This window comes from Ambystoma mexicanum, chromosome 11 (genome assembly GCF_040938575.1).
Source record: "Ambystoma mexicanum isolate Mex_15411 chromosome 11, UKY_AmexF1_1, whole genome shotgun sequence".
Lineage (NCBI taxonomy): Eukaryota > Metazoa > Chordata > Amphibia > Caudata > Ambystomatidae > Ambystoma > Ambystoma mexicanum.
Window position 1 is genome coordinate 853151598 of NC_090934.1, and position 22234 is coordinate 853173831.

At 46.9% G+C, this 22234-nt stretch overlaps 1 protein-coding gene across 1 annotated transcript in view; it reads left to right on the plus strand.

The window, feature by feature from the left end:
• The window catches only part of TMEM216 (transmembrane protein 216), a 180883-nt gene that overhangs the window by 140891 nt on the left and 17758 nt on the right, over positions 1–22234 (plus strand). The window contains exon 5 of the mRNA XM_069623871.1: positions 8813–9014. Within this exon, the coding sequence (XP_069479972.1) occupies positions 8813–9014 (202 nt within the window). The remainder of the gene's footprint in view (positions 1–8812; positions 9015–22234) is intronic.

Here is a 22234-nt window from a genome sequence, read left to right on the forward strand (position 1 = left end):
TACCAGAGTAGGTCATGTTTTAGTTAGCTTCAATAGATAAGGTTTATTTCCACATAAGTGGTAGATTACAGTATTATAGCTTAACATTTAACATAGTATTCAAGTTTGATTAAGACTGCAGTAGAAGAAAGAAACTAGTTTCAAGTGACTCTGAAGCTGAGCAACTGTTTCCAGAAACTAGTTGCAAGTGACTTTGATGCTGAGCAGCTGTATCCAGTCATCCAGTAAAAGACAAAGCTAAGTGAACTTTTGGATCTTTAGAGATTAATTTATTGGGATTCATATGACAATTTATGTTAGTTTCTCTACTGAAATTGGAACAATAATTTGTAAGACTGATTAACTTTAATAAGATGGTAAGCGCGTATTTTGTTATTTAGTAACCACTAATAAGGCGCGCGGTTCTATGCGCCGTGTTTCTAATGTTTAAAAATTAAAAAGTACCAACTTCATTTTTTACAAGCGCGAGTCGTGTTTGTTTTGCTCGCGTGCACGTAAACTTCATTTTCTACGAGCGCGAGTCGGGTCTGTATTGCTCGCGAGCACGTACAAGTGTATTTGGATGCACGCAATTAGAAAAAAGGACCTAACAACGTCGTTCAAGCGTCACGGCCATCTTGGAATTCGTTATTTCTTCAATACGAGTGCGTTTCTTCACAGAGGATGTTCGAAAATATTTGACGCCTTTAGATGAAGCAGAATTCTTCCGATTTTGTCCTCCGTTACAAAATAACATCATCTTCGTCCAATATAGTACAAGGACGTTCGTGGTGGCTAGAAGAAAAGATAAGTGAAACTACATTGTCAACAATCGAATTACAGCAGACTACTTACAATATTGCTACATAACCACTTTAGAAATTAAATAGCCTAACGGCAATTCGAGCTTAGGCTACAGGTAATAGAATCTAGTAATCAGAAGGTTAGTCATTGTAGAGAAATAGAAAAAGGTATTCTAAGACTGCATTTCTATTTTAGGAACACTACTGAAAAATAATACCAGATCTTTCCTGCGAAGACAGACAGAAGTGCCAGCAGTAGGAGTTCCAGAGAGTTCCAGACTTGTCTCTTTTCTCTCAATCCAATTCCCCTTTCCCCTTGGGTTTGCCTGTCCAGTAGTTTTACTGTTAAAGGATTGTTGGGCAGGCAGGCTTTGGGGGGTTCAGAGGACCAGCTTCACTCATGCAGGATTCTTCAGCGTTGGTTCTGACACATACTACCCCCAGCCAATGACTGCCCTCTCCCTAAGCCCCGCCCCTAGCAGCCATCCTCAGATTTTTACCGCACTTTCAAGTGTTGGGAGTCCTCTCGAGCTTTTACTGCGTTTTGTGTTTTTTTTCAAGAGATTTATCTCCTTTTTTTCGGTCAATTGAGCCTCAAGCTCCACCGTTTCTACTTCAGATCAGTGGGGTCCCGTTTCGGAATTTTCTACGCCCCTTAAGGGCGAAGTTTTCGTCGAGTTACGCTTCTTGGAGGATTCCAGAAGTTTCTGAGGCCTACCTCATGGACATGGCCCAGAAGAAAGGAAGCTTGACACCCGGATCCAAGCTGTTTAGGAACTGCCCTGGATGCGGATTACAGAATGTGAAGGCAGTAGAGGCATCTCGAATGCTCGTCCTCCTTGAACACAGAGACAAAACGCACGTGGAGAAGGACTGTGCGTTTTGCATGAACATGATGGATCGGACTATGAGGGATCGTCGGATCCGTCTCGCCAACTGGAAGGCGCCCAGCAGGTGAGAAGTCTGAGCGGTCTTCTAAGTCCTGTGAGGGCGCTCCGGTGACGGGGGCCCAACAGCAGGCAAAGCACCGGGAGCGCCGAACGGTCGAGCTCCTCGGCTGCCAGGCAGGGCGCACCTTCACCGGCGCCATCAACCACGAGCCAACACTCTGGCTCGGAAGAGAAAGTCAGAGAACCCGGCTAAGCTTCTGGAGAGGCCCCGGTCGATCTCGAAGGAACCAGCCGAGGGGGAGCGAGGCGGTGACCCTCCCCCCAAGGTGAAGGCCTCGAGCGCGAAGGTGGTGAAGGCCTTGATTCACCCGGCTAAGGCCTCTACCGAGGTAGTCGCGACGGCCCTGGCGAAGCCTGTGGAGGCTACCCCAGTGGGGCCCAGAGTTTCCCTGCCACCGCGGAGGGAATCCTCTTTTCAGCCCATCAAAGACCCCGGTGGAAAAAGAGGGGGGGCGGTGGCTGTTACGGTCACGGACACAGCCTCCGAGGAGGAGTTGGTGGAAGTCGTGGAGGGCCTCAACAGGAAGTTTGGGGAGGCCCCGTCCCACGGGAGGAATCCCGACAAGGCGGATTAAGAAAGTGACGTGGCGCCGACGAGGCTCCCGTGGAGGAGGAGCAACCATCGCGCCCGTCGCAACCCGAGCCACAGGACAACTCAGTGGCCATTTCGATGGCAATCCAAAACTTATGCACGGAGATGAGGACGAGATTGCCCCTACCCCCAACGGATGACCCAGCGGAACCGGGCCTGTCGGGAAGCCCTCCAAACAAGAGGAGAGTTCATCCACCCCCGCCCTTCCAGCCCTCATGGCCTTCTCAGCCTTTGTCTCCTTCCCCTATCCTTGGGGATGACACGGGAACCGACACGGCCATGACGGGGACGGATGACGATGGTGGTGACGACGGGAAGGACCTCCAATCACCATCTCCTCGGGCCTCCACGCCCGACTAAATTGGCTCCTTCCACGCCATGATTGCCAGGGCATCCGAGCTTTTCCAGCTCTGCCCCGAAGAACAAAAGAAGGAAGGATTCCTCTAACAACGGCGCAAGGCCAAAAGGAAGACGGTCCTTGTGGTGCCGTTGCTGAATGACATCTGGGCCGAGGGACTTGTTCTTCTGAAGAACCCATCCATGACACCTGCCAAGAGGGACCGGTATGAGAAGAAGTACCGGGTCCCCGAGGCCGCCCCTTTGTGCCTTGGGGCTCAAACGACCCCGGATTTGGTTGTCTCGGCGGCAGCCAAGAAGAAAGCGGGGGGGGTGGGCATCGGCATCAACTTCGACTTCCCCACTGGACGGCGAGTGAAAGAAACGGGACGCCCTGGGACGAGTCATCTCGTCGGCGGTGATGACGATTAAGGCGGCCAACGCCCTAGCTATTGTGGCCCTCCTACGACAGTGGGTTGTGGTACAAGATCGCCCCCCTGTTGGACTTTCTACCAGCCGACAAGAGGGCAGAGGCCCTGGTGATCCTACAGGAAGGTGAGGTGGTGTCAGACCACTCCATAACGGTAGCCACGGACATTGCCGACACCGGTTACTGGTTTCTGCCAGTTGGGCAACAGCGTTTGCCTTAGACAGCGGGGGTGGCTCAAGGCGATGGGTTTCCTCCAAGACGTGCAAGCCAAGGTTTTGGATGTGCCCTTCGACGGCAACCATCTGTTTGGGAAGACAGTGGATGAGTCACTGCAGGCCATCAAGACCGACACAGAGACTGCTCGGGCCTTGGGAGTTCTGCAGCAACAACGGCCGTCCTTTTGGAGCTCCAGAGGCAAGCAAGGTGCCTCCAAATGTTTTCGGCGGCTCCTCGACATACCGTCAGGCGGCCCGCTCCTCGTCGCAGGAAGCCTACAGGGGACGAGGCAAGTCAGGTGGATCTCGCTGTCGTCGCCAGGGAGGCCAGGGTGGCAAGGCCGCTGCCAAGCAAGACTGAACCGGCCGTTGCGCCAGGCCCCCCGCCGGAGCACCCCGGTGGGAGGCTGGCTGACTAAGTTGATCAGCGCATGGCAGTCCATCTCCACCGACCATTGGGTGCTGGATGCCCTGGCCCACGGGCACACTCTTGAATTTCTAAAGAAGTGCCCCTGCATTCCTCCCGTGGCCAGGAAGGAAAACCACATCCCTCAACTGCTGTTAGAGTTAAGGGCGATGCTCAAGAAAGGAGCCATCGAGCTCGTCCCAAAGAGGCTCCGGGGCTCCAGAGTATACTCAAGATACTTACTTGTCAGAAAGAAGACAGGAGGATGGCGTCCCATCCTGGACCTGCATCGACTAAATAAATACACCAAGGCACAGAAGTTCCGGATGGTTGTCATGACCCTTGCCCAAAACCCCCTCTGGCAAACCCATTGGCCAGGTGGAGTCAGGACTTGGGCCTCTAGAGCCTGGCATCCTCTTCAAAAGCCCTCATGGGACCAGTCCTGGCTCCTTTGGTGCCAGTCTCATACACCATGAAAAACAATGTGCTTGGGAACTACTTTATTGTATTGTCATGTAGGCATGCACATAGCTTGGTTCCTAAGACCCAAGCTATGCGGTCTAGTGTTTTGGGTGTGGTAGAGTAGGGACCACTTTACCTGGGCTATTTTGTTGGGGCTATTTAAACCACACCCGAGCAAGGCAACACGCTTGGCGTTACTTTGCAGCTTGCAACGTGACGCTCACCGTGTCCAGCTATTCCCTCGAACCTCGGAGAAGCAGAACCTGCAAGGAGACAAAAGGAATATCATTAGCAGCAGCATCTTACCTGCAGTCTTCATCTTTAAACAGAGAACCGCTTCCTCAAATCTGCACGCCTCCCGGACAGAATGCCCTGAAAGAAGAAGATGGAGGCAACATTAAAGAAAGCAGTAGAGTCCTTTTACAAATTACGAACTGCTCAAAAGGCTTACCTGGCTGGTCGCCTCTCGGCTGGCACCACTCCAGACATTCAACTCGCGCTGAAGAACACCGCAACCTACAAGGAAGGAAAATACATGTTAGCAAAGGCAAGACTTCGACGCGCTGCGCATAGCGCTTACTTACCGCATCATAGCGCTCTTAATGCGCCATCATTAATCAGCGGGGCTCAACCAAGCCAGTTCGCCGCGCTGAAACTCTGCATACCTAAGGGAGAAAAGAGACATTTTAAATGAAGAAAAGCATGCAGGATAGCAACAAAACTAAAGAACTGCAATAAGACCTACCTGAACAATATCAAACGGGCCGCGTCAGTGAAGTAACTGGACCGGACTCGCCCATGAGAGACAACGCGCCCCTGCAAAGAAGGCAGGACGGAGAGCACGCCTAATTCTACCACAAAGTGAGGAGAGGGCGCCAGAGGGACTGAAATCATACGTGGGTGGAGGGAGGATACTTACCCCAGTCGGTCAGTCTTGAACACAGTCCTCCTGTATTTTCAGGCAGAACCTTCCCCGCAAACCACATCAGGGCAAAGCTGAGAAGCATACCAGTGAGTAACCAGGCTGGGTGGCGTCCCTGTGGATACCAGGTGAGCGTAACAATGGTCACCCTCCATCAGGTGCTGGGCCAGCTGGAGGAAACCGACTTCCTATTGTCGTTGGATTTGGAGGATGCATACTTTCACATCCCCATTCTAAAAGGACACCGAATGTTTCTCAGGTTCGTAGTCCAAGGATGACACTACCAGTTCAAGGCCCTCCCATTCGGATTGAAGTCGGCGCCCAGGGTATTCACCAAGTGCCTAGCACCGGTGGCGGCGCGGTTGCGCCTGCAGGGGATCCACATCTACCCCTACCTGGACGTTTGGCTCATCCGAGCAAGGACAAGGGAACTCGCCGTCGAACACACAGCGAAGACCGTCCGGCTGCTCACGGACCTGGGATTCTCCATCAACTTCCCCAAATCCCACCTGGTCCCGTTGCAGGTCGCACTGTTTCTGGGAGCCAAGCTCGACACAGTAGCGCAATTGGCCTCGCCGTTGGAGGAAAGGACGAAGACCATCCTGGGCAAGGTGCGTCTGCTGGCCACGGACGTGGCCAGGGTGAGGTCCATCAAGTCCCTTCTCGGGATGATGTCCTCGTGCATCTATCTGGTGCGCCTGTGCAGGCTTCAGATGCGTCCCTTACAGGAGTTCCTCGACGCCCGTTGGATGCAAGTGGCGGGCAGCTTCGAGGACAGGATCTCGCTCAACGAGGTTTTCCGCCAAGCAATTCGGTGGTGGGGCACCCGCGCGCACCTCGCGGCGGGCACAGACTTTCAGACCCCAGCACACCAGGTGACGGTGATGACGGTTGCCTCCCTGGAGGGGTGGGGAGCGCACACCGGAGACCTTCACGCGAGAGGCCTTTGGCTCCCGGGGGAGAGGCCGCTCCACATCAACATACTGGAGCTCTGAGCAGTGTTCTGGGCCCTCGGGTCATTCCTCCCGTCCCTCAAGGGCAAGGTGGTGAGGATCTTCTCCAACAACACCACCACCACCACGATGTTCTACATCCGGAGGAACCAGATCCCCAGCCCTATCCAAGGAAGCCCAGGATCTGTGGCATTGGGCCGTTCCCCAGGGGATGTTTCTGGTGCCCTTTCATCTAGCAGGGATAAAAAACACCATCGCCGACTTACTCAGCAGGGAGCTGCGCTCGTGCCATGAGTGGGAACTACGCCAGGACCCAGTGGATCTAATCTTCCAGTGATGGGGCAAACCCCAGATCGACCTGTTTGCGACGAACTGCAAGTGCCAGAGGTTCGCCAGCAGGTTTCCCCAGCCAAGGAGCATGGGCGATGCTTTCTTGTTCCCCTGGGACGGCCTGTTCCTGTATGCCTTCCCTCCGTTGCTGTTGCTGCTCCGACTCATCAACCAACTCAAGAGGTCCCGGTGCAGGATGATCCTCGTCGCACCGGCGTGGCCGAGACAGATCTGGTTCCCGGACCTTCTGGACTTGTCAGCGTCCCCACCAGTCAAACTTTCAACAGACGCAGATCTTCTCTGCAGAGAGGGAGGCACCATCCTTCATCACGACCCGGAGTCGCTGAACTTGCAGGCCTGGCTCCTGCAGCACTAGAGTTTGGAGGGTACGATATCCCAGCTGACTGCAAGGAGGTTCTTGCAAAGGCCAGGGCATCCTCAACTCTCAGGTGCTATGGACACAAGTGGAAGAGGTTCTCTGTCTGGTGCCGTGCACAGATTAACCCTCTACGGATTACGGCCCCTCAAGTGCTACCGTACCTACTGTCGCTGGCCAAGGCGGGACTAGCGCATGCTTCCATCAAGATGCACCTGGCAGCGATTTCCCGAAACACCAGAACTACAGGACGGCCATCCCTGTGGTCTCATCGCCTGGTGAAGGAATTTATGAAAGGACTGTTCCATTCGTTCCAGTCGGTGAAGGCTCGGGCCCCGGCGTGGGAGCTCAACGTGGTGCTGACCAAGCTCATGGGGCCACCATTCGAGCCTCTGCATTCAGCACCATTGAAGTTCCTGTCGTGGAAGACAGCATTTCTTGTGGCCATCACCTCCGCACGGCGGGTGGGAGAGATCCAGGCTCTAGCCTCCATACTTGACTTTTCACGAGACGAGGGTGGTGCTGAGGTCGCACCCCTCCTTTATGCCCACGGTGCCGTCAGACTTCCATCTCAATGAGCCCTTGGTGTTACCAGTTTTCTTCCCGTCGCCGGCTGAGAGGACTTTGCACTCGCTGGATGTAGCTAAAGCGCTGAAGTTCTACGTGGACCGCACGAAGAGTTTTCGGAAGACGTCACAGCTGTTTGCGAACTTTGGACCTGTGAACCAAGGGAAGGCCCTCTCGAAGGCTTCCATTTCCAGATGGCTCTCCGGCTGCATCATGCACTGTCACCGGTTGGCAAACCGACCATTGCCCGGCCGTCCGAGAGCCCATTCGACCAGAGCGATCGCTGCTACCACAGCGTTCTTGTCTGGTGTGCCCCTGCTGGACATCTGCAGGGCTGCTACGTGGAGGTCGACGCACACCTTCACGAGATTCTACTGCGTCGACTGGGATTCCAGGGAGGAGTCCAGAGTCGGCCAAGCAGTGCTGCGCAACCTGTTCGCCTTAAGGTGGGCCTGGTGAGGAGGTAAGAGTTGCTTAATGTTGAGTTTGTGATGGTTATATTGAGCCTTTGCCACCTCCCGTGGTTGTGCAGGTGTGTGCTGCTATGTATTCTTATATTCATGAGCATGTGAATCCATGCCAGACCCCATGCTGGAGAAGGAACAAGTTACTTACCTGTAACTGTTGTTCTCCAGCATGGGTCTGGCATGGATTCGCATGCGAACCCTCCCTCATACCCCTCTGCGGCTCTTCACTTGGTCATACTGCCACTTTACGTGCTACCAAATCTGAGGATGGCTGCCAGGGGCGGGGCTTATGGAGAGGGCAGTCATTGGCTGGGGGCAGTATGACCCAGAGACCAGTTACTACTAAGAAAGACAGATCAGAAACGAAACTGATACTGATATTTTTTTTTCTTTACCGAGGATTCCCAGCCTGATGACGGGGAATATTCATGAGCATGTGAATCCATGCCAGACCCATGCTGGAGAACAGTTACAGGTAAGTAACTTGTTCCTTAATAAAAATGAAATGGTTCAGTAGCACATATTTTATGAACTGCAATTGTTGTGTACTCATTATAAGCCTTACCAGGGTTACAAAGGCTAACAAGTATTTAAGGGTCAGTGTAGACTATTTTGTCTAGGGACATTTTTCGCAATACATATCATGGCATTCGATAAATTAAATCTATCCAGAATCTTCAGTGTGCCTGCATGCCTACTTATAGGGCCACCTTTTTCTCGTGCCTTGAGTGTATAGGTGCGTTATAAATGCCATATCATACTGTGTTCTCGTGGTCGGTACACCTTATTGGTCAGTAACGGTAGTCACGTGAAAGGGTGTTAGTTTCTTGAAAGAAAAGGCTGGGATGCAATATAGGAGTTTAAAATAAGTTGGGACGGTGACCAGGCAGATAATTAAAAGTGGTATTGGGTGGGTTGGTTTCTCCTTCTTTCACCTTATCTTTTACGCCTCCTGCTATATACGGGGTATATCTGAAGCAGCATATCATGTTGGTGCACTTCTTTTCCTGTTTGTTTGCTGCAGGCTCTAAAGGGAACTTGACGGAGAGGAAGCTGCATGTTCTCATCAGCGTGGGCCTGACGTTCCCAGCTGCCATGATGGCTGTGTACTACTTGCTGCTGCAGACCTATGTACTGCGCCTGGAGGCAGTGATGAACGTCATTCTCCTGATCTTCTACTCACTGGAACTTCTGCTGGACATTGTGGCCCTGGTGTCCTTCTCCAGGTAATGTTGCGCTGTCTCCTGGTGTCCTACTTAAGCAGGCCATAACATCTTCCTTGTAAACCAACTTTCCAATATAACCCTAAAGCATGGGTGCACAACTTGTGGGCCAAGTGCGGCACAGCATGTTGCTTTATCCGGCCCGCCAGGGTTAAAGACATTGCTAATGGAGGGCGGCCCACAAGCAGCAACAGCCTCCCTCCATTAGGAACGTTTTTGCCTTGCTGGGCTGGAGAAAATATGGACCCTCATTGGTTCAGTAAACACACACTATGTAGCTCTTAGGAGACACGTAGTGCGTGTGTGCTGCACCAATAGAAGGCCAGCACTGTGGCTGGCGTGGCTAATAAGGCATGTTGACGGAAGGCTGCACCAGCTGCAGTTGAATAGTTCTGCACGCCATCTCAAGACGACGCCAACCACCTCACCAGCGGAAAAAAAGTTTGTCAGAGGGCGCTGTGCGTCGATCGAGTTGATGTTGCTCAAAGGCCTACGTTGAGGGTGATGTCGTCAGAGGGTATATGTAGCACACGCGGCGCCTGTTGGCCTCAGTTCCGTATTTCCGCAAATGTGTTTGCTTTATGAGAAATTCGGCACGCCTCATACTTGTGACAGTTCGTTATTACTCGAGCGATTGTTTCGACAAAACTCAACAATTATGTCTTCTTTGTCGACACCTACGTCCGGTTTAAAAAAAATGCAGAGATTGCGGATCGACGATGTCCCTAACCGACCTGCATCAATTCTGCCTGTGGTGCCTCGGGGAGGACCACGATACGAGCGCTTGTTCCAAGTGCCAGTCCATGATGGGGGATGGGGGGGGGGGGGGGGGAGCCTTGAGGGAACGAAAGGGGAAGCTTAAGGTAGGAAAGGTTTCCAAGTCCCCTAACCCCCGACCTGCTGGGCCTTCGACAGATGAGTCAAGAGGTGACTCTCCTCAGAGGAAGAAGGCGAAGGGTTCTAGGTCAAAGAGTGGTTCCCGCAACTCTTCTTCTTCGTAGAAGAGGCACCGCAGGTCACCTTTGTTGACGTCTTCGTCTGATGGTTCCCCCGAAAGGGTTGCTTGCCCTTCAAAAAAGTCAACACCCGCAGAATGGGAAGCTTTCCATGTGGAAATGCTAAACATTTTTGAAAAACAAAGCCATGCTCCGACAGCCTTCTAAGGAAGCCGGAAAGGAGAGGTCTCAGCCTAAAACTCGCGTGCCCTTGAGCCTGGGTAAAAGGTGTGACCCGCATTGAGAGCCCTCAAGGCCTCGATCTGAAAATCGAAGGATCACTCGAGACACGGGGAGAGGTTGAGGTCATCGACGCCTTCGATGCCCTTGGTGCCTATGATGCCCATCAGGCCCCCTACTAAACCGTTGATGCCATCGATACCAGTGTCGACATCGACACCTAAGCCATTGATGCCAGCTGCGTCACTTTTGCCAGCTAGGCCTTAAGAGCCTAGTGTCCATCCAAAAAAGGCACTGGTTAAGAAAACCAGAATAAAAAATATACTCCTTTGCCAAAGAAATACTTTTTCAATTCTCTCACTTCTATATTTGCAGAGGAGGAACCTTCAGATGGTGAAGATACCCCTTTTGGGCTGGAATAGGGTATACCTAATGTACCAGAATGCCACATGTCCGAGGAAAGCAGAATGCAAGATCTATATCAAAATGTGCACAATGCAAGTGAAATTGACACCTCTCCAGAGCTGGAGTTCAGAAAACCATAACCAGGAGATCATGCTGACTCCTCTTATAGGCAGCTCATGTCTAAAGTGGTTGAGTATTTGGGTTGGAGTAGGCCACCAGCACCCTATGACCAAGACGATCTGACAGACGTTCTGGACAAGGGTCCACCTACTGATCCAGATTTGCCTTTTCATGTGGCACTTCAAAAAAAGTGTGGGCAGGAATTGGGAGACTGCGGAAACTTAGCCGGCACTCGACAAGAATCTCACCAAAAAATACTGCCCTTCCAGTAGTGACCCTGGCTACCTGTTGGAGCACCCCACTCCGGAGAGTCTGGTGATCCAGGCAGCTACGGCTACTTCAAAACAAGCAGCGTACCTTACCATCCCTCCTGATAGGGGCGACAAGCGCATAGATGGATGGGCAAGAAAGTTATTTTCCGCAGGGACCATGGCACTAAAATCTGCCAACTCCACTTGAGCCCTCGCAAAGTTTACGTATACTCTATTGAAGTGTGTTTCTATGGTGGCAGAGTAAATTCCCGAGGGGAAAAAATAGAAGGCTTCCTAGCTAATATTAAGGCCAGCAAAAAAGCCATGTCTGAATCCCTTCAATCGGGATAGGATTCTGCAGATAGCATCATCAGGTCCATGGCTACCAGCCCAGTGATGTGCAGATTTGCATGGTTGAGGAAGTCTGGTTTTGCACCTGATGTGCAAGCTAGACTTCTCAACTTGCCCTTTGACGGGTCTCATCTTTTTGGCAACAAGACTGACGAGAGCCTTGAGAAGTTGCAGACCTTGAAGGCGGCAGCCAATCTTTAGGCGCTGCTGTTAGGCAACTTCAGCCTTTTCTTCCCATTCAACCTTGGAGGGGTAGATCTTTTCCCTACTACTCCTCATTTGGAGGGTTGTATCGCAATTGACCTTTTCACAATTGACCTCGGGAGAATTGACCTAATTTAGAAGGTCAATTAGGACATATATGCAAGGGGAAACCCCCTCAACCCTCCATCCAATCCCCTTATATTATTTATAATCCAAAACCACCCCAATACATATATAAAATAATATAAAGTTCAATTGTGCAGAAGGTCAATTGGGACCACAAGAATTAGGTCAATTGTGCAAAAGGTCAATTGTATAGGGCCAATTTGGGTAATACGATTTGGAAGGGCGAGAGGAATGGCCAGTCAAGAGGCCAAAGAAAATTCCCTTGTGGTGGACGAGGTAGAGGTGCCAAGCCAGCTCAAGCAGCAGCCCCCTTACCATCAGCCTCTGCAACAGCCGCTACAAAACCACCCTGAGGACTTGAGTTACAGCTCACTAGTGGAGGGGGGGGCAGACTGTCTCAGCATCTAGAAGAATGGCGAGACATTACTTCAGATGCTTCGGCTCTGGAAACCGTAGCCCATAGTTACTGCCTTCCTTTTATAAGAAGACCTTAGGACAATCCACCGGGGAACCGCTCTTTGAAGAGTCTGAATGTGCTCCTTGTGCAGGAAATTTTAACCCTGCTAGAGAAAGGTGCTAGAGAGGTAAACCTTCTTTAATCTGACATTCTGAATCTTCTGACACCCATTTCAACAATTCTTCTTCCGTCCATAATGACAAAATAGATTCACGAAAATCTTGAATTTTCTCAGTTCCTGCAATAACAACATTTTTCTCAGAAAGTAAAGACGTTGGTGCACAAGGGTCATTCTTCAAACTACCAGGAATTCATCGAGACAGAGCATCTGCTTTCCCATTTTGACGTCCAGGTTTAAATAAGATGACAAAATCATATTCAGCAAAAAACAATGACCAACGTAATTGTCTTGGAGTTAGAGTTCTTGCAGAGCGAAGAAATGTTAAATTCCTGTGGTTGGTCAATACAGTAACTCGATGTCTGGCACCCAAAAGATAGTGTCTCCACTCTATAAAAGCAGCCTTGATCGCCAACAATTCTCGATCAGAAATTATATAATTTCTTTCAGCAGAAGAAAAACTTTTAGAAAAAAATGCTACAGGATGAAGTTGTCCAGTTACTTGATGACGATAACGCAACCCCCATAGCACAATCTGAGGCGTCTGTTTCCAGAAAAAATGGTTGTTCCACATCAGGATGTAATAGGATTGGTCCCGTCACAAACTTGTCTTTTAAAAATTGAAACGCCTCTTCAGCTTCTTTAGTCCATTCAAACTTTACTCCCTTTTTTAGTAATCTAGTTATCGGGGAAATAATTTGAGAAATATTTTGTATGAATCTACGATAAAAATTTGCAAATCCGATTAAAACTTTGTAAGTCTTTCACTGAGTTAGTCTGAGGCCAATCTCTAACAGCTTTTACCTTAGCAGAATCCATTTCCAATCCTTCAGGAGATGAAACAAATCCTAAAAATTCCACTCTTTCAGTGTGAAATTGACTTTTCTCTAGTTTTCCGAACAATTGATTTTCTCTTAATTTAATACTTTACTAACATGTTCTTTGTGTTCATTTAAGTCTTTGGAAAATATCAGAATATCATCTATGTATACCACTACAAACACATCTAAAAACTCTCGGAGAACTTGATTGATGAAAAATTGAAATGCAGCAGGAGCATTACAAAGGCCAAATGGCATGACTTGATACTCAAATAGACCATAACGGGTTCTAAATGCTGTTTTCCATTCATCCTCTTCTCTTATTCTTACTAATTGATATGCTCCTCTAAGATCCAATTTAGTAAAGATTTTTGCTCCTTGAATCCTATCAAGCATCACTGAGATCAATGGTAAAGGGTATCTATTTTTAATAGTGATCTTATTTAGGGCTCTATAATCAATGCATGCCCTCAAGGTTTTGTCTTTTTTGGGAACAAAAAATAATGGTGAAGCAGCCGGGGACTGAGAATGTCTAATAAAACCTTTGGCTAAATATCAAACCAAATATTCTTTCAAATATTCATTCTCTCTCTCAGTCAATGCATAAACACGTCCACACGGAATGGGTGCACCATCTTCTAAATCCATTTTACAATCAAATGAATGATGTGGTGGTAATTCACTAGCTACTTGTTCGTCAAAAACATCTTTGAACTCCTGATAACAATCGGGTAAGTTTCCCGACACAGCGCCTATCAAATGTTCCTGCACTACACCTGCAGCTAAACAAATTCCCTGAACCATTGATTTTTCCTCTTGAATCTGATCCTGAAATATCAAACATTGATCTCTACACAATTCTGACTTGAATTCAACTGTTCTTCTTCCCCAATCAATATTTGGATTGTGTAATGTTAACCAGGGCATACCTAAGATTATTTGTAACTGTGGTGCATCAATTAATTCAAATACTATGTCCTCATGTTTCTCACCAATTTTCATTCTTATAATATCCGTCATTTGTGTAATCAAACCAGATGTTAATTGAGTACCATCCACTGCCCTCACTTGTTCAGGAATTCCTTTAGAAACTACAGGCACTCCTAATCTATTTGCTAACGCCAAATCCATGAAGTTCCCAGTGGCCCCACAGTCAATCACACACGGACCGCCACATCTTATCTTACCTTCCCAAAATAAGGATACGTTTAGAGTGATATGTGGTACTGCTGATTGGATGGTATTCGCCACAACTTGTCCTTTTCCTGTGTTGGTTGAAAATTTTTTGGAGCACGTGGACATCTTCCTACAAAATGTGTTCCATCTCCACAATATAAACACAATTTCTCCCTACGTCGTCTCAACTTTTCTTCTTTAGTTAAAGGACCTCTGACCTTACTTTCAATTACCTGTCCTTTATTTTCCTTTCCTGAATTCTGTTCTATCTTGGGACGTTCACTTCTATTCCAAACTCTACTTTCAGAAAAAAAAAATAGTCTTTCAGCCCTCCTCTCAAATAACCTTAGGTCTAATTGAATCACTAAAGAAATTAAATCTTCACAAACTTTTGGTCTCTCTACTATTGTAGTCAACGCATCCTTTAATTCTTCTCTTAGACCTCTATAAAAAATGGAAGCCCTCTTCTCTTCTGGCCACTCACTGTCCTGTACAAGTGATCTAAATTGAGTTATATAAGTCACCAATTCTCTGTTACCCTGTCGTAACTCCAATAACTCACTATCAACACACAAGGATGAGGTTCTTCTATCGAACATTTTGCTGAATTCTTCCTTAAACACTTTCCAATCACTTATTTCATTAGCTCCTTTTTCTACTAAAGGTACTGACCAAGCTGAAGCCTCCCCAGTTAAATAAGAAATTAAGAAAGCCACCTTAGCTGTTCCAGTAGGAAAAGCTTCTGGTCTACACAAAAAGTGTAACTCACATTGCATTAAAACGTTTTCAGCTGTCTATGATCTCCACCAAATCTTTCTGGGGGCGCTAATGGAGTAGAAACCAATGATATTCCTGGAGTTAAATGTATATTTTTTCTCTCTTCTCTGTCAACTATTTGCATTTATTCTTCTAACTCAGGATACAAGACTGGGGGTTCTCGATGTATGGCCTTGCTAACCTTTGATGATCCTGGCATTTCTGATCTATGTACCAAACTACGTAATTCTTCCATTCTAACTCCCAAGGTTAAAGTGTCACTCTTGGCTAACCTTAAATCTTCCTTGATTTCCATTAACATCTTTCCTATTGCTCCCAGACTAAACTCTGAGTCTGTGTCCATCATCACTCAGGCAGGATTTAATTACGTGGGCCTTTCATTCTGTCAGGTCCAATCTTGAGTCTTCCTGCAGGAGTGATGCTGGCCCACCAGACCCCCCAAGTATGCCTGCCCAATAGTCTCTAAGAAGATAAAACTACCAAGCTGGCAAACCCAAGGGGAAAGGGGAATTGGAGAACAAAACAAAGACAGATCTTCACTGGATAACACTGATGACTGATGCCCTCTGGTACTGGATTATTCTTTCCTCAGTGTCTGTGAAATCTAAGGGAAAAAATAATAGCATATATATATATATATTATGTATAACTGATCAATAATTCTGTCTCTCTGATTTACTTTCTTTCTTTTAAAATACCTGTTGCCTATGCTTGTGTGCTGATAGGCATTCTTTTCTGATGATGTTGAAATATTAATTCTGTATTTCTTGGAAACTCATTTATATGTAAACTTTCTTGTATTTCCTAAACTTCAGACAGATATTCTTCTCAATAGTATCTGTAGAATGTCATTGTTGCAAAACTCTCTCTCAAATATTTCATCTGAAAACAGTCTTTAATATTGAAGAACTTGTAAAATCTTATACTTCAAAAATTACCTTCTAATATATCAGTCAGTAAAGTCTTTTATTTCCTTTTTGTTTAAAAAAAAAAAAAAAAATGTGACTTGTAACTCTAGAATTGCGCATAAATAAATGTTTTCAATTCTTCAGAAGAAACTGCGCATCCATCCGACGTTTCTTTAATATTAAACAAGCCGCGCATCTATCCGATGCACCCTTCCTGGAAAAATGAACGAACCGCGCACTTGCCGATGCTTCTTTTCCTTGACTATGAGCTACGCAGTACCCGACGCTTAAATCCTTGAAATACGAGCCGCGCCGTGCACTATTTCCGGAGTCGAGATGACGCGTACACGTTGTACGTAAAAAACGTAAGGTTCTTATCTCTAACCTTAATATTAACGACGAACACGAGACAAAAGATACGCTCGCGCTCGTCACTAAAATATATATAGAGTTAGATAAAAATATAACTCAACCCAAACTCTATATATTAAATACTTCTAGAATAAACCACGCGTTAGTTAGTAATTAGATTAGCATCACGCGTAGGTAAAAACGAACAAAAAATAACACGCAATAGCAGAATAAAACAGCAGATTGTAACAATTAAAATTCTGAATAAACTACAGTTTTTTCTTGTCTATGAAAGTTTGTTTTTTATAAGACAAAAACTAATTCCACTCCATGTCATATATCTTCAATATTTGAATAACTTAGCTTGCTTCTTCTGTAACTTCTTGTCTTCTAAGAATTCTTGAATATAAGTCTTTCTTTTCTGAAGTCAGGAATTAATAACTCTTATAAATTAAATAAAGTATAGCTTTTTCTTAAAACTTCTCTGAGCTAAAGAGACTGCAACCTGCCACAAAGGCAACTAAAATGAAAGGCAGTTTAGAACTCTGTTCAAAATTCCAAACTACCTCATCAATGGTTTCCTCCAATCACTGCTGCAGTACTAACCCTCCATCTTGCCTTGGGGGAAGAAGTGATTCCTGAAATCTTAGTAAGGAATTTTTTTGTACAATTCTTTTAATAATAATAAAAAAAATAACTTGAACATCATACTTCTAAATAGAATTACATCCAAAGGTCTTATTGTTAAATGATGATTTCTAAATTAAGTGTGTAAGTAATTAATGTCTATGAGAATTATCTTGGAATGATAACAGTGTGTCTTTTAAGGTTGTGAACCTTTGAAACTCTAGAAATATACCATGGAATCCTGACACTTTCATTGAGGCCACCCTTTACCATATTCCATAAGGACAGGTTTGTTTTAAGGCTAAACCTCCTTCTTGCCAAAGATAGTTTCGGACTTTCATTTACATCAGAACATTTGTTCTGCCTTCCTTCTATCCTCCACCTCATCCTAGGAAGGAAGAGGAAAGGCTCCATAGGTTGGAACCTAGGAGAGCGTTAGGTTTTTACATCTCCAGAATGTCAAAATTGAGAGTGGACGGCCAACTCTTTATATAGGATACACAGGATACAAACTAGGCCAGGCTGTTTCCAAACGAAACCTTGTATAGATGGATGATTCTTACCATATCTGAATGCTATAGACTGGCAGGCAAAGACTCTCCTGAAGGTTTGCAAGCTCATTCCACCAGGGGCAAGGCTACATCTACAGCCCTTCAAAGGGGTGTTCCTATTAAGACCATCTGTGATGCTGCAACTTGGTCGTCCATGCACACATTTACAAAGCATTATCCTCTGGATGCTTCCCATGCTCAAGATATCGCTTTTGGTAAGGCAGTACTTTACTCTGCCCTTGAAAATCCGTAATATATAAATTCTACACTCCCCGCCAATCCTGGATACTTCTTTGGGAGTCTGTCAAAGATGAGACCTACGTTGGAGGACACAATCCATTAGAAGAACAAGTTACTTACCCCTGGTAACGTTGTTTCGACTGGATGTTCCTCCAACGCATTCCTCATCGCCCTCCCGAACTACCCCTCTGTAGAATTTCCCATGCTATTACAGCTTTCGTTCCACTAAGGCTGAGTACTGTCATGCCTGTATTCATGGGTATATGGGCTACACGAGGAGGGAAAGAACAGAATTGAGGCCAACGGGCTCTGCGTGTGCTACATATACCGTCCGATGACGTCACCCTCGACAGAGTCCTTCGAGAGACATTGACTCAACACCATCGACGCACAGCGCCCTCTGGCGAAAAATTATTCTGAACGAGCTGAAGCTGGACATTACATGTTAAATATGAGGAATGAGTTGGAGGAACATCCAGTCGAAAGAACGTTACCAGGGGTAAGTAACTTGTACCTCTCCCTTCTACTCTGCTTTATTCTCTCATTTAACCTCTGCTGCTTCCTTCTTTGTGCCTTCTCTACCTCTGCTGTAACCTTTATTTCCAACTCCTGCAGCACCACCCTTTTACCCTGCTCCAACTCCACTTCGGACTGTACCTTTCCACCTTGCTGCACCATCTCGCACTATGCTTTAATCCTCCTGTGTGCTGCGGAGGGAAGGGGAGGGTCGGGTGTCATGTTTTTATCCGGGTGTGCTATGGCTATGCAAACCCTAACTTGCACTTCCAAAATGAATTCCTATCTCCAATCTTCAAAGTTGTCCAGAACACCACTGCCAAACTAGCCACCAGATTTTGAATTTCCTGTACAGGTTTTCTGTTATTAGAATCAAGGCTCTCTGACTCGCACAAAAATACATCTTTGGAGACGCTTCCACATTTCCAAATTCCCCAAGAACATGTTAGAACATACTTCCTTGGATGCTCCCTGCACTACGAGTTCACTGCCTGCCTCCTGAAAGAAGGGAGATGCTTTGCCGTGCAAGAACTCCAACCATGGAGCTGCTCCCATTAACAGACCGCAATGAAGTCAACCATCTCGCCTTCAGGAGATGGACATCAAAACGCATCCCTTTGGGTCCATCAAACTCACTTCTCCGGCCAGGAAGTGCCTTGAGCCAATTCATTTCACTATGCTGCACTATACAGGACCTGCAATTAATTCATGTATTTATTCTTGAATAGGCAGAGGAAAGAAACCGGGATGCAGACCAGCATGGAAAAAGTGACAAGGGTGGGATGGAGAGAGCGGAATGGAAGTAGTGATGAGGATGGGGCAGTGAGCGAGAGAAGCCTGTGAGTAGAGAGGGACAATGAGATAACTTGATGAACGGACACGCAGTGGGAATGAGAGATTGGAGAGGAAAAGTGGGAGAAATCAGCGGGTTGGTGAAGAGACTGGCATCAGTAGACCTGGAGAGGAAGGAAAGCCATGGTAAAGAGGGACCATGGGGATGGTGATGGGGAGGCGTGGTTGACAGTGACAGAAGTGTAGGCTACAAGTGGTTAAGCTTGGCAGTGGAAGAGATATAATCGAATGGAATGGGAGCAGTGGAAGTTACAGGTGCTGTAAGAGATGTAGCGAGAGAGAGAGTTTATGATGATCAGAAGCAGCCCTTGAACCCACTGACAGATAACTATGGGGTTGTTTTGGGAGAATCCTGCAGTCATGCACTGGAAAGGGCAAAGAGTGGGGTTATGAAAAGCTAAAGCTAATGGGAGAGGATTGTGGGAGTTGAGGATCCTAAAACATCTGGGAACAGGACAGGAGAGTGTAAGTGGTGAGGAAGAGAGGACTAGAGAAAGGAGAGGGATGGAGGTAGTAAAAAGGTGGGAGAGAAGTAGAGAGAGCCACCAACCCATCACAAAAGAATCAAGTGGTGTGCGCCCATGTTAGCTACTCCTTCACTGTTAAGTCATACTCCTACGTCCCGTCCCCATTCTTCCATACTTGTGGGACATTCTGTCCTTCGGGATGGGACCGGAGCACTTTAAAGCATCGAATATGTACTTTGTGTCCTTCCTTTATTTTTACTCTGGGACACTGCACGTAACCGAAGCCCCGCCTTCCTGAGCTCCCCATTGCCCTTCAGTCCTTTTCTCTGCACGGCCGGGGTAGGACACACTTGCATCACAGAATATTTTTCTTTTTCTTCCCTTGTCCTTCATTCCTGCTCCGGTTCCACGGTCATCTTTTCTCCATCTATGCCAGAGCATCTGGGATTCGTGTCCTGTTCATCCTGCGAATGTCGTTTCGCGAGTGTGGATCCCCACTCTCTTTGCCTGGAGTGCTTGGGCCCAGAACAACGTTGGGACTCGTTCTTCTCCTACTCCCTCTCCGTCCGGGTACTCCAGTGTTGGCTTGTCAGGTGGGAGGAGGTGTTTCAGTGCATTCCTCCACCACATCTACAGCAGTTCAGTGAAGGTAAAAGAAAATTGCCAGTAAGTTTGTTCCTTTTTAGGGCACCCCGGCCAGGGGACTCCTTCCTGGGGGCTTCTGGGTGCGAGAGGGGCTCAATTGGCTCTATTAAAAGGGCTCTCCCTGAGACGTCCCGAAAGGGATTTAACCGGCTCTCTGGAGTTTCCTTCGAGGACCCCTGCAAAGGGGCTGCCGAAACCGGACCTTCTGCTGAGGTTCCCCTTTTGGGGGCTAATGTTACGACCCAGTATTTCTAGGGCTGTTGTCAGATTTCTGTTCTCCACGAAAGTGCCACAGCATTTAAGGCCTGTTAAGCAACTGTTTAGGCGGCATCTGTTTCTTCAGCGGCAAGGGAGCTGAACGAAAGAGCATCAGGTGCATACATAAAGCTGTCTGGGAGTGTAGGGGGGTATAAAAACTCACAAGATGTCAGAATATAATCTGTTCCAGATTGAAGGTTGTACAATAAAAATCAAGAACAAGGTTAAAATCCTTGGGGTTTACTTAGATTGCAATTTAAACATGAATGCCCAAGTGAGTAGCTTGGTGTTGTCGGCCTCTTACTACATTAAGTTGTTGACTCACGCGCGTCCTTTTATTTCAAAAGATAGTCGGGCAACATTGGCAAGAGCCTTGATTGGTGCAAGAATCGACTACTGTAGCAGCCTCCTTGTTCGGATACCTAAGACAGAAGTCAATAGATTTCATGTAGTGCAAAATAATGCAGTTCGTGATTATGGAACTGAATAAAAGGGACCACATATCGGAAGCGAGAAGGAGCCTACATTGGCTCCTGGTCAAGGAGAGAATCTGTTTTCGGCTGATGCTAATCTCTAAGTGTTTGAGAAGCACAGCGCCGGTGTATCTGAAGGACAAACTGGTCATCAAGTCAAATGGCCATAACTTGAGGTCCAATAACGCCACACAACTGAAAATTCCCGCACGTAAACTCGCTCAAGTTAGGAAAGGAGCTTTCTAAGCAGCAGCACTGGTGGCTTTGAATATTCCGACGCTGAGGGAGGAATCCTCAATTGCCTTGTTCAGGAAGCGACTCCAGACCTTCCTTTTTAATTAGTTGCTCTGTTAAAGTCCTGGTTCTCTTAAGCTGTGGTGTTCTCTCTTCCAGCTGGTTTTCCCCTCTGCTTATGTGTTTGTACTGTTTGACAGTTAGCACCCTTAAACCTCCGGGTCAGTGGCAGAGCTATACAAATGTAGTAAAGTAAGAGGCAGGTGTCACTGCATGACTAGAGTGGAGATTGGCAGGGAGCTTTGACAATAGGCAGTGAGGGGCATGTACGTACATCTCCATGTACATGCAGCAAGGGAGCAGCACGAAAGTGCACTAGGATGCATACACAAAGCTGTCTGGGAGTCAAGGGAGGATAAGAGGTGTTCCATTTGAAAGGTTACAAAATATTCAAGTACGTTTTTATAATTTCCTTTTTATTGTGTGGTTTAGTACACAAAACTTTTCACACATATAATACAAAGATAAAGGCACATACATTCAATACTTCATCCATTATAAACATAATGGGCACAGTTAAGAGATGTACCTCCTTCGCCTTTTGTGGAAACCTGACTCAACGACGGTCATACTCCCAGGAGTTAGCCAACCCAAACAGTAAGGTATAGCAATCCAAAATAACGGAAAGTCCAATCAAGGGTCAAGGGTATACACACTTTATTTAAAGACCATATGCAATAACTAAATAGAAAAAACTTTAAAAAGCCATCCGGTAGAAAGACCACAGAATGTGCAGGATAGCAAGATGTAGCGCTCTGGGTGATGAGACGGGGGATAAAAAACAATAAAAAACCTATTGCTCTAAAAGGATATGTCTCTGATTTGCAAAAAGAGGGGGGGTTCTCATGAATGATGTGCCTACTTTGTCTAGTATTGCCAATAAGTCCTTAGGAAATAAATAAAACACTTGTGTACGAGCGTGTTACAAATAAAATATATCATAAAAATGGAAAATATGTAGCACAAAATGTAAGTTTGAAATACAAATGAAGACTAGTACGCCTCAAAAAGGTATTCTTTTTCCATGTGTTTTAACAAAAACTGGGGGTTGAAAAAGCCT